The following is a 20,611-nucleotide window of genomic DNA, read 5'->3' as shown; positions in this document are numbered from 1 at the left end:
CCGAGCGAGCGAGCGAGAGAGAGAGAGAGAGATAGGACAAGCCGTTCGGCGCGTACGGGGCGTCCGCTTGATCGCTCCAGCCGCCACACACAGAGAGCCGGCGTGTCGTCGAAGAGAGGGCGGGAGGGAAAGCGTGCTCTCTCTCGAGAGCACCGGTATCCTTACGCGAGTGTACGCCGGTCGCGAGAGAGTACCACGACCGCGCAACAGTCGTCGAGCGACGCGCGACCTGCTCGGAGCTGGCCGTGTAGCCGCTCGCGAGCGAGTGGAGAAGAGGAGTGCTCCAAAGCGGAGAACGGAGGGCCAAGAAGAAGGAGCGGCTGGCAGCCCCGCTGATGCACGACTCTCTCGCTCTCTCTCTCTCTCTCGCTCCTCTCCTCTCCTCCCCTCTTCCTTCTCCCTCCCACGAGTGGTTAGACCGACGAGAGAGATAAACGCACGAGGAGGGAGCTAAGGCGGGGAGACGTGGACCACCACCAGAAGAAGAAAGAGGAGAAGGAAGAGGACAACGACGAGGACGACAATCTTTCTTTCTTTCGCGCTCTTTCTTTCCGCCGTACGCGCACGCGGATCCTTTCGGCGGAGGAATTCTAGCTTGCGTGGCTCGCCACTCTGCCTCCACCTTCTTTCCCTCCACCCGACTTCATTCAGAGCCCTCCCTGGATGGGACGGTCCACAGAGCGCGTCCACTCGGTGCCGGGTTACGCGAGATATTTTGTGAGACCGAGATCCGTTCCAAGAGTCGCCAACGTTTGACCTGTGCCTGTTCGTCTGACTTCTCGGCTCCCTAGCTCCGCTACAGGAATAGGGAGCTCGAAATGACCCGGTTGGGATTGCGGTGAGTTTCTTGTTTCTCTTACTCTTCTCCCGACTCGGTCCTCTTGGCCCTTCGACACGCCGCAGGGGGTGGCTCGTACGGCTCGTACCCTTCCTTATCCTTTCTTCTTCTTTTTACAGACTCGTCGCATCCCTAGTCTGCTTGACCGGGATCGTCAGCGAGGTACGTAGACGACGTATAATATTTCTATGTACGAAAACGCGCGCTCGGATATACGCTGGAGGAGCTGACCCTGTCGAGATTACGAACGCGCGGAACGCGAACGCGATTATAAATATCCTTCCCCGTAAGGCGCGCAGGAACCGCGACGAAACGGATCGAAAACCGCCGCCTCGGGTCCGATTTCGTTCTTTCATTCATCGACTCGGAGAAACACCTAGCGAGAGCGCGCCTACTCCGACCGTTCTCTCGCGCACCCCGTCGGCCGCACGTGCACGCACGTGCGAGCTACGTTTGCGCGCTCTTCTCAAAGCGAATCGTCGATTTAACTTTCGATCCGACTTTAGGTCCGATCCTTTGATGTTCCGACTTTTATTCGACGCACGCCAGCGTACGCTTAACGGGCTACCTTTCCAGGGAAATTCTCGCATTGGATTCGAATGGAATTCGTTGCGACGGTACTGCTGCCAGCTGCAAAAAGCTGCAAAATCGGAAATGGGGCAGTCGTACGTCGCGAACCAGTCCGCCCACGGGGCGCCGTAACCGCGCTCTCCATAATTTTATTACATTAGTACGTACACCGACACGCGAGACTGCTTACTCACTACTGAAAATAGTTCGGAAATGCTTCTCGTTTGGTTTCGCTCTCCGTTCGATGAAATCGAAGTCTGCCGTCGTGCTACATAAAGATCGAGATTAACTACTTTCTAAGAACAACAAGAAACCTCTTGGAGATTTCGAGTACAGCAGCGCGAGGCTGGCGGCAAGCGATCGCTCGGTAAAGAAATAGTCGCGTTCGAGATCGAATTTGTCGGCCTGGGCAACGAGCGATGTCAGAATTCCTCGTTGATTTACGTCCGCGTTAACCATGCCGCCGATATCTATTCTGTTGGATCGCTGCTCGAGAAAAGTACTACCAGTTGGCCAAGCGCGATACGTCGCGAGAACTCTTCGACAACGTCGACGTAGTTTTCGGGTCGGTCTATTTCCTAGTTCGCTGGTACGTTGACGCAGAAGCAACGTGCTCCCAAGGAACCTCCCTCTCCGGCGACGAAGATCGACGAATCTACGAAGATTCGAAGGATTTTCGCTGCGTTCGGCTGACTTTACGTCACGGTCGGTGGGGTGCGCGTTTAAGGGCTCGATAAATATGTCGTAACACGGTAACGAACCGACCGGAGAATACCGGTTTTTCGCTGCACCGGTTTGCAGGCCGAGAGCGGCTCGTCTGGCAATCTCGAGGCGTGATTGCCTGGCGGTGCGCGCGAACGATTTATAAGAAAAAATGCCGAGTTGAGGAGTCAGCATGCGTGGTCCTCGTCCGTCCCACGTAAGTACATAAGCGTGTACACGCGCACCGATACACAACCTCGATGTTGTTCCGAAGCGTCGAGTTAACGGTTGACGCGCGGTACCGCGCTGCAGTGAAAGATGGCGAGGGATGCGCGGGTCGGGGCAAGGGGAAGAGGAAGGAAAACGAATAAAGAAACGAAGACGAAGGCGAAGAAGAAGAAGAAGAAGAAGGTCGAGGATACGAGAGGGGGCGGGCAAGGGATCGGTAGGCGCGATAGACGCGTGTCTCTGGTTGGCTTTGCATTACGTAATCGTGGTTTCACGAAAGCTACCGAGATAGGCGATAAAAGGGACAATTCTTGAACCGTCACGAAAAGATATCTTTTATCTAGAAATAAGAAAATTAGGTTAGACGCGTTTAACGAAATTGTTCGGACCGCGCGTGGATCGCGCAATTTTGATCAAAACGATCGTAAACGCGGTCGTTCTCTTTTTACTCTGACGCAACTCGACCGATTTTCGGATACCGATCCATAGAAATATCCACCTTTCGGTTATTATTCGGTATATATTCTGTTGCGATTGACTTTTTCGAATTTTTCGACTTAACGCTTTCGTTTACTCTCTTTGCCACACAAACTCTTGCTGTGTTCGCGACTCGAGGGAAGATCCTTAAACGTACAAGTCGGTTTATCGGTCATGCGAGTTAACGATAGAAACAACAGATTTCTTGTAAATCGTTGTATCCCGCTACGCGCTTCGACCCTGAGTAGTAAAGAATAAATATAAAAATGACGGCATTTCAATTCCAAGATTCGTCAATGAACGATGATCTCTCAATGATCGTAGTCGTTTCGAGGTCCGAAGAGCGTGCGAGGCTCAACGGCGGTTCGTCGTTACCGAGCGATAACGAGGCAATTATCTCTCCGCGCTTCCCGTCGGCGGCAGTGTCACTGCGAGATTTAAAAGAGAGAAAAACAAAAAGGAATACGAGAGGATGAACTTTCCTGGAAAATGACGAATAAATTCGGCTCGTTGAGTTTCTTTTCGGAATAGCTTCAAATGCGTGGATACGAATCCTAGCTCGTGCTTAAATTCTTGTTTTTGCAATGTCAGGAATATCAGCCCAGTAATGACACATTGCGGTCGGTCCTACCTTTGAACGTATCGCGAGGCGATATACGGGGCGATGGAGGACCAAATGGCACCGACGACGAAGATTCAAGGTGGAATTATGGAACTTCGAACCGTAAAAATTTTCGTTTCAACAGCGACTACGTCGAACACGATTACGGAAATAACGATCAACAAGAGTATCATCCCGAGGGATCGAGAAATGCCGGATCTGTAAGATTCGAACACCGAGACTATCTGAACAATTATCCGTACGATTCAGAGACGGCCGGACGATACGGTGGATATTCAGATGGCGAAGAGTCGTATGGATCGGGAAATAATGACGATCGACATCGTTACCCTCCCGGACAAAGAGAATTCAATCGAACAAAATACGGAGGTAAAATACGATGGAGGATCTTTATGAGAAAAGTTAGTAACTATAGGTGCGTCTGTGCAATCATGTAGCAAACGATCGGTATAAATATTGTAGGAGGCTACGAAGGTGATCGCGGCAACTTTCGCTATTATGGCCAAAGCCAAATTTCAAGAACCGACAACGTTCGAGGCCCCTATGATCTTAATCGAGCCGCCGTCGATCCTTCCATTTCTTACGAACGGGAATCTGGTTACAACGCTGGTAACGGTAGAGGGCAAGGTGGATATGGAGCCGCTGGAGAATCGGAAAATTATCCGAGCAGTTATTCGGCTGTCCCTGTACCTGGTGCAACTCGATCTCGTAATTGTACCGGATCGGCGAATTGCATACCAAAGTGCTTTGCCGAGAAAGGATCACGCGTGAGTTGAGTTTTGAAGGATTAACGGCGACGTTTTTCGGCGGAGTATCTTGGAGTCCGTAAGAACGACTATGTTTTCTTGGTCGAATAGGGTTCACCTGGCACGGTTGGGCCGCAAGGACCGAAAGGACAGCAAGGATTTCCCGGATCCGAAGGTCTCCTAGGTCCGAAAGGGGAAAAAGGCGATCCTGGTCCTCAAGGACCGCGTGGACCGAAAGGAGATAGAGTGATTATCATTTTTAAGATACTTCACGTCATGGCGTTATCGTATTCTCCGTTATCGTTTACATATAATCTGACGTTTTAAAGGGCAAAATGGGTATGCCTGGTTTTCCCGGAATAAATGGCATTCCTGGAGTTCAAGGTCCGCCTGGCTTCCCTGGACTTCCTGGTAGAGACGGTTGTAACGGAACGGACGTATGTACATACGGAATTTCTCATTATCGCTCATTTCCTCATTTCTCGATGGACTTCATTCGCATACTTATATCATCTGAAACATTGGCAGGGTGCTCCGGGTAGGGACGGTCAACCCGGTGAAATGGGACCTCGAGGTTTTCCTGGTCCTAGAGGTCCAAAAGGGGAGAAGGGTCAACCAGCTTTCGCAGGGAATTTTCCAGTTGGCCAGAAAGGAGAGCCTGGAATAGACGGCGTACGAGGTCCGCCAGGATCTCCAGGGTCGCAAGGACAGCGAGGTTATCCGGGCCCTAAGGGAGAACGGGGTTCACAGGTAAATGATCCTCTGGTTTTATTCCTACACGTATTTTTAAAGTTCTATAATGTACGGAGAAGTGTATTTGATTATAGGGCGCACCTGGTATCCCAGGACCGAAAGGAGAGAAAGGTAATATGGGGCTTGGATTTGAAGGATTAAAAGGAGATAAAGGGCAGAAAGGTGAGCAAGGTCCTCCTGGTACGTCGGGACCTCTCGTGCCGTTTGAAGGAGGAGGCTCGGAAATGGCCGGACCACCTGGCGAACCAGGAGAAAAAGGAGATAGGGTAATTGCATCTTACATTTCGATTATTTTCGTCAACAATTAATTTTATACGACGCACGCACGTCTCCGTTATGCGCGAAATTATACGATTTAGGGCGACATGGGGTTGGATGGTCAAAAGGGAGAACCAGGAATAATCGGAGATCATGGTCTTCCCGGTGCATTGGGCATGAAGGGAGAAAAAGGTCTTCCTGGAGCTCCAGGTGGCCGTGTAAGTTTTTCCATCGTTATTTGGGTACTTTGTTCTCTGGACAAACTTGCCAAATTGGACGTTTATAGGGTAGGGACGGTTTCTCCGGACCTCCGGGCCCACCTGGTCGCAAAGGTGATCGAGGTTACGACGGATTGGACGGTCTTCCTGGTCGGCCAGGACAAAAAGGAGAACCCGGTCATGATGGACTTATGGGGGTTCCAGGATTGCGAGGACCACCTGGTCCACCAGGAGTAAGTTATCTTTCTAAACTCGTCCAAGATCATATCGTATCGTAGAGCGTCGTATCACACACCGACGTTGACATCGACTTAAGAAAGAGATCATAATTGTCAGGGTGGCAAGGGAAGACCGGGTCCGCCAGGTCCTAAAGGTCCACGAGGTTTTCCTGGTCCGATCGGTCCTCGGGGTTCCGATGGATTTCCAGGCGATCCAGGTCCAAAAGGTCCTATCGGCTTGCAAGGTGGGCCTGGTTTACAGGGAATTCCAGGTCCGGAAGGTTTGTCGGGAGAAAAAGGGGCGAAAGGAGAGCCAGGGCTTACTGGATTTCCTGGTGGTGCTGGTCCTCGTGGTTACGACGGTCCTCCAGGACCGGTAGGCCCGCGAGGTCTACCAGGAGAGAAGGGATTATCGATTATGGTAAGCATTGATTTCTCTCCTATACTCTTTTACAAACGAAAGAAAACGATTATTTTTATCATCGATCTTTCCACGCTGATCTACTGCGTAGGGTCCTAAAGGAATGGATGGTATACCTGGTCGAGATGGAGAAAAAGGTCAGAAAGGAGAACATGGTTATGCTGGAGTACGAGGCCGACCAGGAGACTCCTTGGATGGAATTCCGGGTTCACCGGGAGCACCTGGATTACCAGGGGAGCCTGGAACAGCAGGAAGAGATGGAACACCTGGTTTCCCCGGGGCACCTGGCGAGAAAGGAGATGTCGGTGGTCGTTGTCAAGATTGCATACCGGGTTTGCGAGGTGCGAAAGGTGATCGCGGATTCGATGGTAATCCTGGTCTGCCAGGTCTACGTGGACCGCCCGGGGAACGCGGATTTCCTGGAGAACCAGGTATGGATGGACTACCAGGATCTATGGGACCAGCAGGACCACCGGTATATCTTTTAAAAAGTTGCCTTTATAAAATGTGAACGGTAAATTTTATGATTGCAAGGGCACCTAACGACACTATTCACTTTTGTTCGAATAGGGAAGAGACGGCACTCCAGGATCCCCTGGGCCTCAAGGATCTCCCGGAGCACCTGGAATAGTTACGAAAGATATGTTGAAATTGGAAAAAGGCGAGAAGGGACTGCGAGGAGAACCAGGACGGCAAGGCCCACCAGGGCTAGAAGGACCACCAGGAGAAAAGGGTAGACCTGGTTTGGAGGGATTCCCAGGATTAAAAGGACAGCCGGTATCGTTGAGCTCATTTATCCATTTTCTAATTATTTATAAAATATAATTTTGAATGTTACCATGTTGACGTATATTGATGGTACTATTTTAGGGAGATCGAGGATTTCCAGGCCAGGATGGTACGCCTGGTAGATCAGGAACACCTGGACGCAAGGGTGAAAAAGGAAATAGCTTGAAGGGAGAACCTGGAGAAGCAGGAAGGCCGGGAGCTCCTGGAGCGAAAGGTGAACCTGGACTTTACGGTGAAAAGGGTGAACCTGGTAAGTTTCATATATATATACACATGCATACATACATACATACATAGTATAACAACTTCGCAATGGGAGATACAAAAAGGATTTTTAATAGGAACTTTTCTACTTACAATATTTAGGTATGTGTCGACCTTTGAATTGGATGGAAAGTTTGAAAGGCAATAGAGGTCCTCCGGGTGATAAAGGTGAACCAGGACCTCCCGGAGAAGATGGATTACCAGGTGATAAAGGTTTGCAAGGACTTCAGGTCAGTAGATATATAATTTTTGGAATATAATTTTTGTTATTATAGCTGCCAATCGTTCAGAGATGCATATTTTAATCGTTGTTTGTGCAAAAAATCAGGGTCCTCCAGGAACTACTGGTCCGATTGGTGCAACTGGTCCTGTCGGACCACGAGGTTTACCTGGTCCTCGAGGAGAAAAGGGTAATACAGGACCAATGGGTTTCCCGGGTGAACCTGGTCGTGATGGACTTCCAGGACACGCAGGTATTCCGGGTGGAAAAGGCGATAAAGGAGAACCAGGAATAACTGTGAAGGGCAGTCCTTGTTTACCTGGACTACCGGGATCGAAAGGAGAGAAAGGTCTTCCTGGTCCGCCAGGAAAAGAAGGTCAAGTCGGATTGCCGGGATTAACGGGATTTACTGGTGAAAAAGGTGACGTCGGCGTTCCAGGTAACAACGGATTACCAGGTATACCAGGAGAGAAAGGAGATACTGGTCCGATCGGACCGCCAGGACCTCCTGGGGTCGCCGGAACACCGGGAGCTGATGGCAGTAAAGGTAGAATGTTGCTTTTTGATAAAAAAAAAAAAAAAGGGAAAAGAAATATTCCGTTTTTACTATTATCGCTTGTAGGTGAACCCGGATTACCAGGAGAACAGGGTAGACCAGGCCTTCCAGGATTCCCTGGTACGAAAGGGGATCGTGGAGTTCCTGGTATCGATGGACCAAAAGGATATCCTGGACGACGCGGATTGCCTGGTACGATTGGTAGACCCGGCATCGAAGGTGTGCCTGGATTGAAAGGAGAAAGAGGCGAGAAAGGATCAGCAGGCTTCCCTGGCTTACCCGGCATGGAAGGAAAACCCGGTCGGCCGGGCTTATCAGGACCAAAAGGAGATCTTGGTCCGGAAGGTCTTCCTGGTGCGCCGGGTTTACCCGGATATGACGGACCGAAAGGTGATACGGGACCACCAGGATTACCCGTACGTTTTCCCTAAGTGCTTTTCTAATATATTTGTTATAATAATTTGTCAAATAGACATTGTGAGATTCGTAATTATGTATTTCGTTATGTTACGAAGGGTCGAAAAGGGGAGCCAGGACAAGTATCGGAAAAAGGACAGAAGGGCGAACCCGGAATGCCTGGCGTTCGTGGACCTCCTGGGCCACCAGGAAGAGATGGATACGATGGTCTCAAAGGAGAACCCGGAAGACCAGGTGTAGGACGTGACGGCTTGCCCGGTTTAAAGGGAGAACCAGGAATACAAGGACGCGATGGTTTGCCAGGATTGCAAGGTCCGAAAGGTGACACGGGCGTACGAGGTTTCGTTGGTTTGAAAGGGGATGTGGTAAATATTTCATATCTACGCGTAACGACCTTCTTCCAGACGAGATTTCCACACGTTTTGTTTTCCTTAATTTCATTATCGTCTTCTTAGGGATTGCCAGGAGAACCGGGAGAACCAGGTACGCCTGGTATCGATGGTTTACCGGGTAAAACTGGAGACGTCGGACTTCCCGGAGCACCTGGTTTCCCTGGAGCTGAAGGAAAAATGGGAGCTCCAGGACGATCTGGGCTCGACGGCGTTAAAGGCGATCGCGGTCTTCCCGGTAAATGGAATACATTCTTTCGTGACTTTCTCGCGAGTCTAACGAACGAACGATATCGTTTTAAGGTCCTGTTGGCAAACCTGGCATTCCTGGTGCACCTGGCGAGAAAGGAGACAAGGGACCACCTGGACCGACGATTACGGTAAAAGGAGAAAAGGGCGAGCCCGGTCATCCTGGCTTAAGTGGAATACCTGGAAGTAAAGGGGAACGTGGTCTGGAAGGCTTGGCCGGATACGACGGAGAGAAAGGGGATAGAGGCCTGCCCGGCCCGGTTGGAAATACTGGATTGCCTGGTTCAATGGGCCTGAAGGGTAAAATCATATTTGTTTTATTCGCGATCAGACGATTAAGACGTGCGGAATGACACGTTGGAAATAATATTTCGTTCATAGGCGACCAAGGTCCTTCCGGTATTCCCGGTCTTCCTGGAATAACGATAAAGGGCGAGAAAGGTTTACCAGGTTTGATGGGTAAGCACGGACGAGACGGATACCCGGGTCTTCCAGGAGAGAAAGGAGAACGAGGACTTCCTGGATTGCCCGGACCGAAAGGAGATATTGGGCCGTACGGTCCTACCGGGCCTCAAGGTGAAAAGGGTGACGTAGGCCCTATCGGTCTTACCGGTCCGCCTGGACGCGATGGCGCGCGAGGTCTCGAAGGAGTACCAGGTTTACCGGGTGAAAGGGGTCCGAAAGGAGACAGAGGACAACCAGGACTCTTCGGTGCACCTGGACAAAAAGGAGAGCCTGGGCTACCGGGTATAGTTTTCGTTAATACGCATTGCGAAGAAAAAATCGATGAAATTACGTTACATTACTAATGGATACTTGTTAGAGAAAGAAAACTTTGATGCATGCATCGATTCGCGCATATAGGTCAGAGCGGTTTGGATGGCATTCCCGGAGAGAAAGGTGACAGAGGTTGGGACGGAGCGAACGGACCTCCCGGAGAACTCGGTGAAAAGGGAGATCGAGGATATCCTGGTTCGATAGGTTTAATGGGCGCCGTTGGTTACATCGGTGCTAAAGGTGACAAGGGTGACGACTGTATCCCACCGCCCATAGGACCAAAGGGTGATCGCGGTTATCCAGGTACGGACCACCTTCCGTTTTATCCGATGCGATCTGACGAATGATTAAAATCGATCGAAAAGCAAGAAAGAAAGGAAAAGAAAAATCATGATCTATTACGTCAATCGTTTTTCATTTATTTCAGGCCCTGTCGGATTACCTGGAAAACCAGGCGAGAACGGACTCCCGGGACCACCGGGTTTCCCAGGAGCGAACGGCATAAAAGGAGCTCAAGGATTCATGGGACCACCCGGTCCGATTGGATTAACAGGTCCTGCTGGTCCTCCCGGGGCTCCCGGTTTGCCAGGGCTCGAGGGTCCTATGGGAGCTCCTGGACCAGTCGGAGAGCCAGGACAACCGTGCGAAACCACACCCGATTATCTTACCGGTATTTTACTAGTCCGACACAGTCAAAGTCAGTACGTACCGACCTGCGAACCGGGTCACATCAAATTATGGGAAGGATATAGTTTATTATTCACGGACGGCGACGAGAGAGCCCATTCTCAGGATCTAGGTAAGATAATCGTATCGATTCGTAAACTATTGCCACGTAATGCACGATCGAGACGATTAGAATCGCTTGATTATTAATTAACCAACACTGACACGTCCAATAAATCCTTCTCGACAAACAGGTTATGCTGGTTCGTGTGTAAGAAAATTCTCGACGATGCCCTTCCTAGTTTGCGACGTCAACAGCGTTTGTCATTACGCCAGTCGCAACGATCGTTCTTATTGGCTATCGACGAATAGTCCAATCCCTATGATGCCAGCCGAGGAATCGGCGATAGAAGAATACATCTCCAGGTATATATTTGAGATCTTTTTTTTTTTTGAGAAAATTCTCTCTCTCTCTCTCTCTCCCTCTCTTTGGAAATGCATTTGTATCGAAATTTGCATCGAGCAAACATCCTCGATAAATGTATCCTTATTAATAAACATGACCGATCACGGTATACGCACGAGGTTATGAAAATGAAGTGTCGCTATTCATAATTAATAAGCGACATGCCTCGCGTTACATATTACGTACGATGCATATTATGCGCGATCACAGCGAGTTGAACCTATGTGCGTAGATGAAAATATGTAAAAACGTGAAATAAGCCAATAACTGATTCGCAGGTGCGTGGTATGCGAAGTTCCAGCAAACGTTCTGGCGGTACACAGCCAGTCTCTAAACATCCCGGACTGTCCAAGCGGATGGACCGGGCTTTGGATCGGATACAGTTTCTTGATGGTACGTTTTAGAAACTGTCCCAAATTTGTCCCAAATTGTCTCGAAACGAGTTCACTCACGCGCCTTTCCTTTTTTCCCTCTTAGCACACTGGCGCAGGTGCTCAGGGTGGCGGACAGTCGCTGTCCAGTTCTGGTTCGTGCTTGGAGGATTTCCGGGCGACTCCTTTCATCGAGTGCAATGGCGCGAAAGGTCACTGCCATTATTATTCGAACGAGTTTAGTTTTTGGATGGCTACCATAGAGGACAGCCAACAATTCCAAGTGCCCAGAAAACAGACCTTAAAGGCAGGAAACCTTAGGTCGGGAATAAGTCGCTGCCAAGTTTGTATAAAGAATACGTAAATTTTCCCTTACTTTGTATTCTCTCTATCTTTATTTTATTATCGCGACAACGATAACAACGATCGTAACGAGGAAGAAACAACAACGATGGCGAAACGAAGAAATAAGAAAGCATACGAATTGGTTGTAGGAAGAGACGATAGAAAATTGAGAAGTCGAACCGAATCAAACACGACGATTCCTCATTTTTTATTCAATCTTTGTCTTCTCCTTTTTCCTCCTCTCATTCTCCAACTTCCATCCATGTCTCCCTCCTCCGCTACCTTCCTCCTTTCCCTCTTTAACGTTTCGGTGGTCAACTTTCGATCCTAACGTTTCTTCTTCGATCCATTCAGAATTTCTCTCCCTACGTATTTTTATATATAACTATTCAAGCAAGTGCCTTAGCGCGCTGGCACACTTAGCATGTAAAATAATATATATTTATATCTCGCTAAAAAAGAAAAAAAAAAACAACAAAAAAAATCAACAAAAAAAAATAACAAAAAACGTATGAACATTTAAGATTATCGTACTACCACGGACACTGCCCATATCCAATATGGCACATTTTACATATTGTATATTAATATAAAAGATCTTAGCCTCGTAATTGTGTGAAGCCAAATATTTAAATAAATAGGTATTTTGCTACGTAGATAATAAAATTATATTTTCAAATCTATCTGAATCCATCTGCCGACAGGATGCACTACATCTGCATACATAAATATGTACATATGTACGTCGTATCTATACGTAATACGGTCGAACCGTGTGCGCACGAACCTTGCCTTCTTTTTTTTTTTTTAATCTTGTTTTTAACATCGACTAACTATTATTTTTAACGACGCATTCACCGAAAAATAAAGCATTCTGTAAATCTCGATGCCTTTTTCATCCTTATTGTAACGCCATTGTCTCTACGGGTGTTGCGTTTCTCGACTGTAGAATTTTTCTCATCGCTCTTATTACGGCGCTCCGATCTGGCCTATCGATATTGTCTCTTTTTTTGTCCCGTTAAACGAAACTATCAGGTGAGTAAGATGGAATATTTTTTTATAAGGCCGACCTTGACAAGATACTAGCAAGGGCACCGACGTTCCTGGACAACTATCGGAAAATTTGAGATGGAAGCAAGGAATAACATTTAGATGTTTCCATAAGAGCGCGTTGGTTGATCCAAAGCTCGTACGATGTAGAACGTTCCGCCGTTGTTTCTCGATTAGAATGCAAATGCGATCTACGTTGAATAAGCATAAATGAAAATTTGTATACGTATCGTATTTTCTCATATTATTGCGAACGCTCGTGTTGATCTTTCCGAATTAGCATATCTGTTTTATTTTCACGGCGAACGACAAGTGGCGAACGGCGAACGGCGAACGGCGCACCTCTCATCGCGATCGCTCCGTCAACAAAGTTGCGATTTGTTATCCGCTATAAAAACAAGAAAGAATGTAGGATTCTAAAAAAAGGGCCTTAGTGGAACACTCTTTTTGGACGAGTCGGACGATTTACAAAAATTCGACGACGTTCGAATCCTTGATCGTCGTCAAACTTATTCATGAAAACCGGAATCGCGACATTCCTTATAAACTTTCCTTGAAATATACCACTCTACACTGCTCTTTTCACGGATCATTATTTATCGATTAGTAGCAAAGAACGAGAAGGAGGAAGAACGGTCCGATCTCTTAGATAACGTCGTTTCGAAAATTTGAAAGCTTTGTGTGCTCGAAAGACGAGAGAATTGAAAGGCGAATGAAATAAGAATTAAAAGAAACGAGGAAGGAGAGAACGTGCCATGAAAGACAGTTCTATTAGAGCAGCGAATTGGTTCGAGGCTGTTAATCTACGTAAGCAGGGAATCTGTATTTAATTAATTATAAAAGAAGGTGTGGAACCGAACTAACCAATCCGACCGGTTCGTTTATTTTCCAACCTCCTTGGAACATTTCGATTATTAGTCTTACGCGTTGATCTTCACTCAGTGATCGAAGAACTGTCGAACGTTGAGATCATCCGAATCGTTCGAACATTTCTCGTTTATTTTTCTCCTGGATCGCAACAACTTGTTGTTGTTGAAATTATATTTCGCTTAAACTTTCTTTCACTATTTTTTCCAAACAAATAAATTTTATTTAAATAAGAATAAATTAGGTACGGCGATCGAGCGAAATGTCTGGTCTAAATTCGCGAGAGCGATGGGAAGTTCGAGCGTCCCATATTGCCAAGCTAACGCACAACCCTATAAGATCCATCGTGGATAACATCGTCGTCGAACCAAATCCTAACAAGAGAATGATCGCTTTGTCGATCGGTGAGTTTTATCTCGGAGTTTATTTGGTTATGGGGTATGATTTTTCGAAAGGAAATATGTGAAAAGCACTAAAAAAAAGTAATACGTTGAAAAAATATTTATTCGATGAAATTTGATATTTTATGAAGCACGCGTAAACGATACGTCGAGATGGCATTATTTTTTATGATCGGCTCGTGATCGATCGATCTGTCATTTTCAGACCGATGCATTTGAAAGAAATTAAAAAAAAAAAAATAAATAAATAAAAAAGCAATATCTGTGGATATATTTAAAATATTGATAACCACGTTAATGAATTCGAAATGAAAAATGTTTTTTAGTATAGTTTTTTAAGTATATCTGTTGGACCGTTCGGGCAATAAAACGGAACGTAGACCAGCGCGCATCGACTCGGACCTCGATAAGAAATCCACAAAGGATTTTAGAATAAGTACTTTATCGACTAATTCGATCAATTTTCGAGACAATCGATCAAGTAATATTTTTCAACTATGTCAAGGAAGATAAAGAGAATAAATCACGTTTGATGTCCGAAGGTGATCCAACGACGTTTGGAAACTTGAAACCAGCAAAGGAAGTGATCGAAGCTGTTCAAGAAAGTATTGCTTCTCAAATGTACAACGGTTATGCACCAAGTACAGGTAAAATATGGATAAATGCGGACGTATTTCCAAGAATAAGTTTTATTTACTTTTTCCTTTACGTAGGTTATGAAAAAGCAAGAGAAGCCGTAGCCGAGTACGGTTCTTCCGATTTCGTTAAGGTAGAAGCCAAGGTACGTTCGAGTTGGAAGAGCGAGCGTGACAGAGTACGATCGATACGATGTCGTTAAGTTTGTTCCTTTTCTATATTTTTTTCTTTTCTTTTCGTTATTCTACCATCGATGATATTACTTTCTATTCGATGTTTCGATATCGAGTATCCTCATGAATATTAATAAACATCGTTCCCTCGAAGCGCATTTAGTTTTTCAAGAGAAACTCATCGATATCTATCGTCTCTTTACTAATCATGCTAATTTGGAATTTTCTTGCGATACATTTTACAAATACGATCGCGTTTTATTGTGACGAAACAAGCGCCTCGTAATTTAATTGCGCTCGGATTTTCATCTACGACGTGTACGATGTGGATGCACATGTAAAATACTTTTTGAAACGTTCTTTAGAGAGAGAGAGAGAGATTCGTTGTTAAAAATATTAGAAATATCAGATTAACGATCTTCCTTGATAACAGATGCGCGATAGCGAACGCACACGTTACGAATTGGCTTCCAAGGTGAATTTAAATTGGAAGCAAATTCTTTAATATTTCCACCCTACTTACATATATCCGCTTTTCTTCAGGACGTGATCCTGTGCAGTGGTTGCTCCTGCGCCCTCGATCTCTGCATCACTGCGCTAGCACGGGAAGGGCAGAACATTCTGATTCCACGTCCCGGTTTTTCCATTTATCGAACGTTAGCGGAAGGTCTAGGAATCGCGGTGAAGACTTACAATCTATGCGTGAGTTTCTACATCGTATTGAGTTGAGAGTTTCGAGGGAAGGCTCGACGAATAAATGCTAGCTTATCAGAATCTGTCATTTGTAATAATTTGTCATACGTGTGTCGGGTATACGCGATACGTACTATCGCAATAGAATTTTTTTGCTGCGATTTGAAATAATTCATTGCCGCGTTGTTTGCGATCACGTTCGCAAGATATCCACTACGGGTGAAAGAGGAAAAAAGGAAAGAAAGAAAGGAGGATATCGAAAGAAAATATTTCGGAGACTTAAAAGAGAAAAGAGAAAGCATAGATACTGCAGGTACTACAATAATAGCTCGCGGGTATTACTTGCCCTGATTTTCGTATATTCTCGGCAATCGCTCCCCGTTTTTCTCTCCCTTAGCGACGGGAATGAATAGCGAACTGCGTCGGATGGTAATCGAAAGGCTCCTTCTCGTCGAATTCTATTAATATTAATCGTTTGCTTTCAGCCGGAACGCAGTTGGGAAATCGATCTCGATGACCTGGAGACGAAGATCGACGAATCTACAGCAGCGATAGTTATAAACAATCCCTCGAATCCATGCGGTTCTGTGTTCAGCCGCAACCATATTCTCGATATTCTGAATATCGCTGCACGTTACTACGTGCCTATTATCGCCGACGAAATTTACGAACATATGGTGAACGTCTTTCGAACATAACGCGGTTGTCAAATACTTCGATCGCGCTCCATTCATTCGTTTTATCATTTCCTCGAATGTAATGATTAGAGTTAATAAGTTACACGTGCAAATTATGAGAAAAAGAGAGATCGTCGTCCGTTTTTATATCAATCCTTTGACGAGTGTACCCTTTAATCTTTCCATCTGTATGCAGCTGGATACTAACGGGAACATAGACGTGTCCTCGTCGTGCGTCGTTAGTCTCGATAATAATCGCACTCTTTTGAAAAATAGTATGGAAGTAGTTTGCACGATATTCGATACCTAATGATAGAAAAACGGATGCGTTGAACATAAATATTCATCGATTCGTTCGACGTAAAAACTGCGTTTATGCTTGAATTTTAATATCATTTTTTTCTCCGCTCCCTAGGTTTTCCCTGGACGGACTTTTCACTCGTTAGCCTCTCTTTCGAGCGAGGTTCCTATTTTATTGTGCAGCGGTCTTGGAAAGAGGTGAGAACGGAAGGGATTCTTAAAAGAAAAGAATCGAACGTTCGACGTATCGGTCGATAATTCGACGAGTTATTCGTCGACATTTTTCAGGTTTTTGGTACCAGGCTGGCGTATGGGATGGATTATCATTCACGACAAACAAAACGTTCTCGAGGGAGAGGTACGTAAAGATCGATCTTATAATAAGACCGGCAAGTCGAAATTAATTACCTACTTTTTGCGAAGCATTGTTTTCGAATCGAGGTCGCTCGAGGTACCGCGAATCTCAACTTAACTCGCTGTACGAAGCTCGAGAGTGGATCGGATTAAATTTCGTCGATAAAACTTTTAAGTTCGTCTCCTCCGAGTGTACCGACTGTCTTTCTAATTTCGCTCAGTAATTTAACTTTAACAACTAATCCTTTTTTCCATCGATAAAAGGTGTATGTATCTATAAAACGTAATACGTAAACCTTTCTCTTTCTTCTTTGTCCTTCTTTCTCTCTCTCTTTTTTTTTTTTTTTGATTCTGTCCTTGGGGGCAAAAAAGTGACTACTTTTAAAGAGAGCACTTAAGTCGCTTTGAATAAAATATCGACCGTCACGTTACAGATTCGCAAGGGTTTGCAATGTTTGAGTCAACGAATCATCGGTAGTAATACGCTTATACAGGGTGCCTTACCGGCCATATTGCGAAATACGCCTGAAAAGTTTTACGACGACGTGATGCGTACCTTGCACGTGAGTATCTTCACATCTTTACACTCGTATATTTTTCTTTTATCCTAATCGCGCAATTTTCTAGCGAATAGTATTTTCCTCTTACAGACTCACTCGAAACTGTGTTATAATTGTATAGCGAAGATACCTGGCTTGAAGCCGATAATGCCAGACGGTGCGATGTATATGATGGTAAGCTACGATTAAGCTCGAACGTCTCTTCCCAACCGTGATATAATCTCGATCGTGCACGTTAATGTCCAACGACGGTCGATCGAACTCGATGTCCGATAAAATTTCGTTCGCGTAAATTCTTAGAAATGTCTCTTCCTGCGATTTTATTCGAAACGCTCGTTTGGGCCAACCGATCCGCAATTCCATCAATTTCCAAGTATAGAGTTGTCGTTAAACGAAAAACATTTTGTCAATAAAAACTTTTCGGTAGAGAGATAATAATTTGATTGGAAGTCGAAACTTTTTCCAAACAATTTTTGCGCGATCCAATAAATTTCATTTTTTAATTATCCCTATGCGAGTATATTAAATAGAACGGTCGATACGTCGTCGAATTGATTTTCAGGTTTCTATAGATTTAGCCTCCTTTCCCGAGTTTAATTCTGATCTTGAATTTGTACAACGTTTGCTCATGGAGGAGTCCGTTTTTTGTTTGCCGGGTCAGGTAAGTCAAGAATAAATTTGATCCTTTTCAGACTATTCTCTTCGTTTTACCTCAAGCAATCGTTTGCATTTCAGTGTTTCGACTATCCTTCTTACATGAGATTGGTAATCACCATACCCCAAGATATGCTCGAAGAAGCGTGTCAGAGAATTCAAGAGTTTTGCTATAGGCACCACTGCAAAACGGCGGAGATCCATAGGAAAAATCAACTGATCGAAAATTTGAGCGAAACTTTTCTGCTGACCAATGGAACCAGCGAAAATCGTGAGGACCTTTGAAAGTTCATTCATGGCGTTTGCTAGCGCGATATCGTACTTACGTATTATCCCTTTTCTTCCTTCAAAATCGGCCCTAGAGAATCGTACGAATGAGAAACGAAGAAGGGATCGTGCATTTGCGTATGTCTCAAGCGTCGAAACACATTTGTAACAATTGTCAATTTTAAACGCATTTGCCAAATAAAATTGTCGACGATAAAAACGTTGAACGTACGTTACGGCCGAAGGGCCAATTTCTCGAAGGCACTCGTATTTTGCGAAAGGCTCGAAGAATTCAAAGATTTCAGGAATGACAGGCACTTCGAAAAGCATCGGCACTCATTGTCAAGAGTAAAACAGAATTTCCGAGGCTTAAGGGAATAAATGCTATACAGTAGGGAACGTCTGAATCCGTAAGTAAAATCGATTGTACTTTCGTATTCCTTTTTTGTATAAGAGCACGCTCGCTTCCAGAGAAATTCGCTTTTCGTGTCGTCGTGGTCGATCGATTGGACGTTGAATCTAATGAAGCGGCGAAGTCAATGCGAACGTGTGAGTACGACGTTTTTCAATTACGCTACGTCTCTACTACGTCCGCCGTTTAAATCGGTTCAATCGCTTTTCTTCAGCTCCTCCTCGTAATCGTCAAATTGTTGTTGATCTTTCGTGTATGATCGAGTCAAATGGAACTATCCTATTATCATCGATCGTTCTACGTAACATCGGCGTCGAACGTATTTCCTATAAATATAATGAGGCAAAATAAAGAGTAATACAATTTTTATGTAACACGACGTTCATTAAGCCGTACAAACGACGGCATCAACGAGGAGCTTTGTTTCCGTTCAATCGTTTCCCAAAAGGTAAAAACACGTTATAATTATCAGTTGGAGCGATTTTAAGTCGACGGTGGTCACGGAATAATTCCAGAGTCCGAAGCGTTGCACAACGGCACGAGAAAAGTTAATGACACACGTTTCGACGCGAATGCTGGGACTTGCACTAGTTCGTTTAAAATTATTCGCACGATTTAGCAGAGGCACACAAATTTATCGCTTGGATTCGTGCAACTCGATTACACCTTCGACGTCTTCGATCGTTTCTTCCGGCTTCATCTCGTTAGTACGACTCGATAGGCCGTTCCACTCCTCTCGTTTCCCCTCCCTTCTTCGTTTTCTTTCGCTCTCGAGCCTCTCGAGCGAGGAAACACGAATCGTTCGGTCTTACGTTGGCACTCTTTCCATCTCGAGCATGCAACAAATTTCTTTTTTCCAGATTACGAAGTTTCCAAAACGAGCCAAACTAAATAGTTTCAACCGAGTTGCGCATCAAGCTATTTGATCTTCTCCAGAGTATATCGACTTCATCGAGAAAGCCAACTTACTCTTCCCGTTCTACTCGATCATTTATTTTTATCAATACGTTCTATCGCTCCACGTTTCATTTCGATTCGTTATTACACTCTTAGGTTTTTTAATCGATTCATAGATTTATTAAAATTATCAGCGTAAGAGGAAACATCGGTATGTATGGAAGGTTCGCAAGGTTCGTAACGCGATTAGCTCGTTCGAAATCGAAAAGATAATTCGATATTAAACGTGCCTCTCTTGTGTTCCGCGGCCGTCATTTCTAATATCGTTACGCGACGCGTCGAATGATTTCGTCGCTGAATTTTTCCGTCGAAACAGAAACTCGATCGATGGTAGTCCAATTTATTTCGTCTCGCGATTAAATTCGAAAGACCTTTATAACTTCGCTATTTCGAGTAAATCGAATCGAAGAAGATCGTAGCTTCTTCCGGCTCGTTGATCGGATCAAAAGAGACGTCAGATTTTTCAAGGGATCGATCGTCGAGTTGGATAAATTTTCCTACTAACGCGGTTAATACGTACATTCTACGTTTTCGTTAACGCATCGTTTCTCTCACGAAGAGATCGACGTCTACCTCTGACTGTTACGAGCAGACTGACCGAGTCAAACCTACGCATCTCGATATTAAATTTAGCAAAAAGTTTTCTCCGATCCATCATTGGGATTCTATTTAACAGGATTCGCTTCTAATTCAAAAATCGTCTTCAACTTTTCCGATATATCCAATAAGCGTTACGTCGTATGAAATATTTTCTAGGGCACGATCGACTCGTTAAACCCTTAAGCGTACGCGATTACATCTTGTGGATAAGCGAAGTAAGCGAGAAACTCGAAGCGAATGATGAAGTCGAGTTGGAGTGGATGAAATTGCAATATTCAGATATCGTCGGAGAGTAAGCTCCCCTTCGAGGGAAAGATACATATATCTCGTCTTGGATGGTTCAAGTGGTCGACGTTAGGCTACCCCGATCTGAAAGAGCTCGAGCGAGACAGTAAAGCTAAGACAGAGGCATCGGCTAATTTCTAACTTAAGGTATAAATGACTCTAACT

The 20,611-nt window shown here is 45.4% G+C and overlaps 2 protein-coding genes across 5 annotated transcripts; both read left to right on the top strand.

The window, feature by feature from the left end:
- The first annotated feature begins 271 nt into the window (after positions 1–271).
- LOC127070601 (collagen alpha-1(IV) chain) lies at positions 272–12,445 on the top strand. 2 transcript variants are annotated; one of them, XM_051008763.1, is made up of 26 exons: positions 272–838; positions 958–1,000; positions 3,407–3,806; positions 3,900–4,204; positions 4,295–4,429; positions 4,513–4,620; positions 4,712–4,933; positions 5,011–5,202; positions 5,296–5,412; positions 5,481–5,645; positions 5,749–6,051; positions 6,143–6,526; positions 6,622–6,828; positions 6,922–7,090; positions 7,207–7,334; positions 7,433–7,871; positions 7,947–8,296; positions 8,396–8,662; positions 8,753–8,924; positions 8,990–9,235; positions 9,317–9,682; positions 9,800–10,015; positions 10,140–10,511; positions 10,633–10,804; positions 11,123–11,237; positions 11,322–12,445. In XM_051008763.1, exons 1-26 carry the CDS (start codon positions 819–821, stop codon positions 11,577–11,579), a joined length of 5,871 nt encoding a protein of 1,956 aa, XP_050864720.1. In that variant the 5' UTR covers positions 272–818; the 3' UTR covers positions 11,580–12,445. The 2 variants fall into 2 exon arrangements, with proteins under 2 accessions (XP_050864720.1, XP_050864721.1); XM_051008764.1 differs by lacking the exons at positions 272–838; positions 958–1,000 and having other exon boundaries at positions 3,693–3,838.
- Positions 12,446–12,566: 121 nt separating this feature from the next.
- LOC127070615 (tyrosine aminotransferase) lies at positions 12,567–19,602 on the top strand. 3 transcript variants are annotated; one of them, XR_007784590.1, is made up of 12 exons: positions 12,567–13,881; positions 14,421–14,525; positions 14,592–14,659; positions 15,231–15,389; positions 15,866–16,057; positions 16,473–16,555; positions 16,646–16,715; positions 17,146–17,274; positions 17,362–17,445; positions 17,834–17,932; positions 18,007–18,602; positions 18,664–19,458. XR_007784590.1 is itself a non-coding variant. In XM_051008808.1 (12 exons), exons 1-12 carry the CDS (start codon positions 13,740–13,742, stop codon positions 19,497–19,499), a joined length of 1,356 nt encoding a protein of 451 aa, XP_050864765.1. In that variant the 5' UTR covers positions 12,567–13,739; the 3' UTR covers positions 19,500–19,602. The 3 variants fall into 3 exon arrangements, 2 of the variants coding, with proteins under 2 accessions (XP_050864765.1, XP_050864766.1); XM_051008808.1 differs by lacking the exon at positions 18,664–19,458 and adding an exon at positions 19,465–19,602 and having other exon boundaries at positions 18,007–18,196; XM_051008809.1 differs by lacking the exons at positions 15,231–15,389; positions 18,664–19,458 and adding an exon at positions 19,465–19,602 and having other exon boundaries at positions 18,007–18,196.
- Positions 19,603–20,611: the final 1,009 nt, after the last annotated feature.

Source organism: Vespula vulgaris, chromosome 19 (genome assembly GCF_905475345.1).
Source record: "Vespula vulgaris chromosome 19, iyVesVulg1.1, whole genome shotgun sequence".
In the NCBI taxonomy this organism is placed as follows: domain Eukaryota; kingdom Metazoa; phylum Arthropoda; class Insecta; order Hymenoptera; family Vespidae; genus Vespula; species Vespula vulgaris.
Note: the sequence above shows the minus strand (reverse complement) of the source record. Positions and strands in the feature narration are given on the sequence as shown.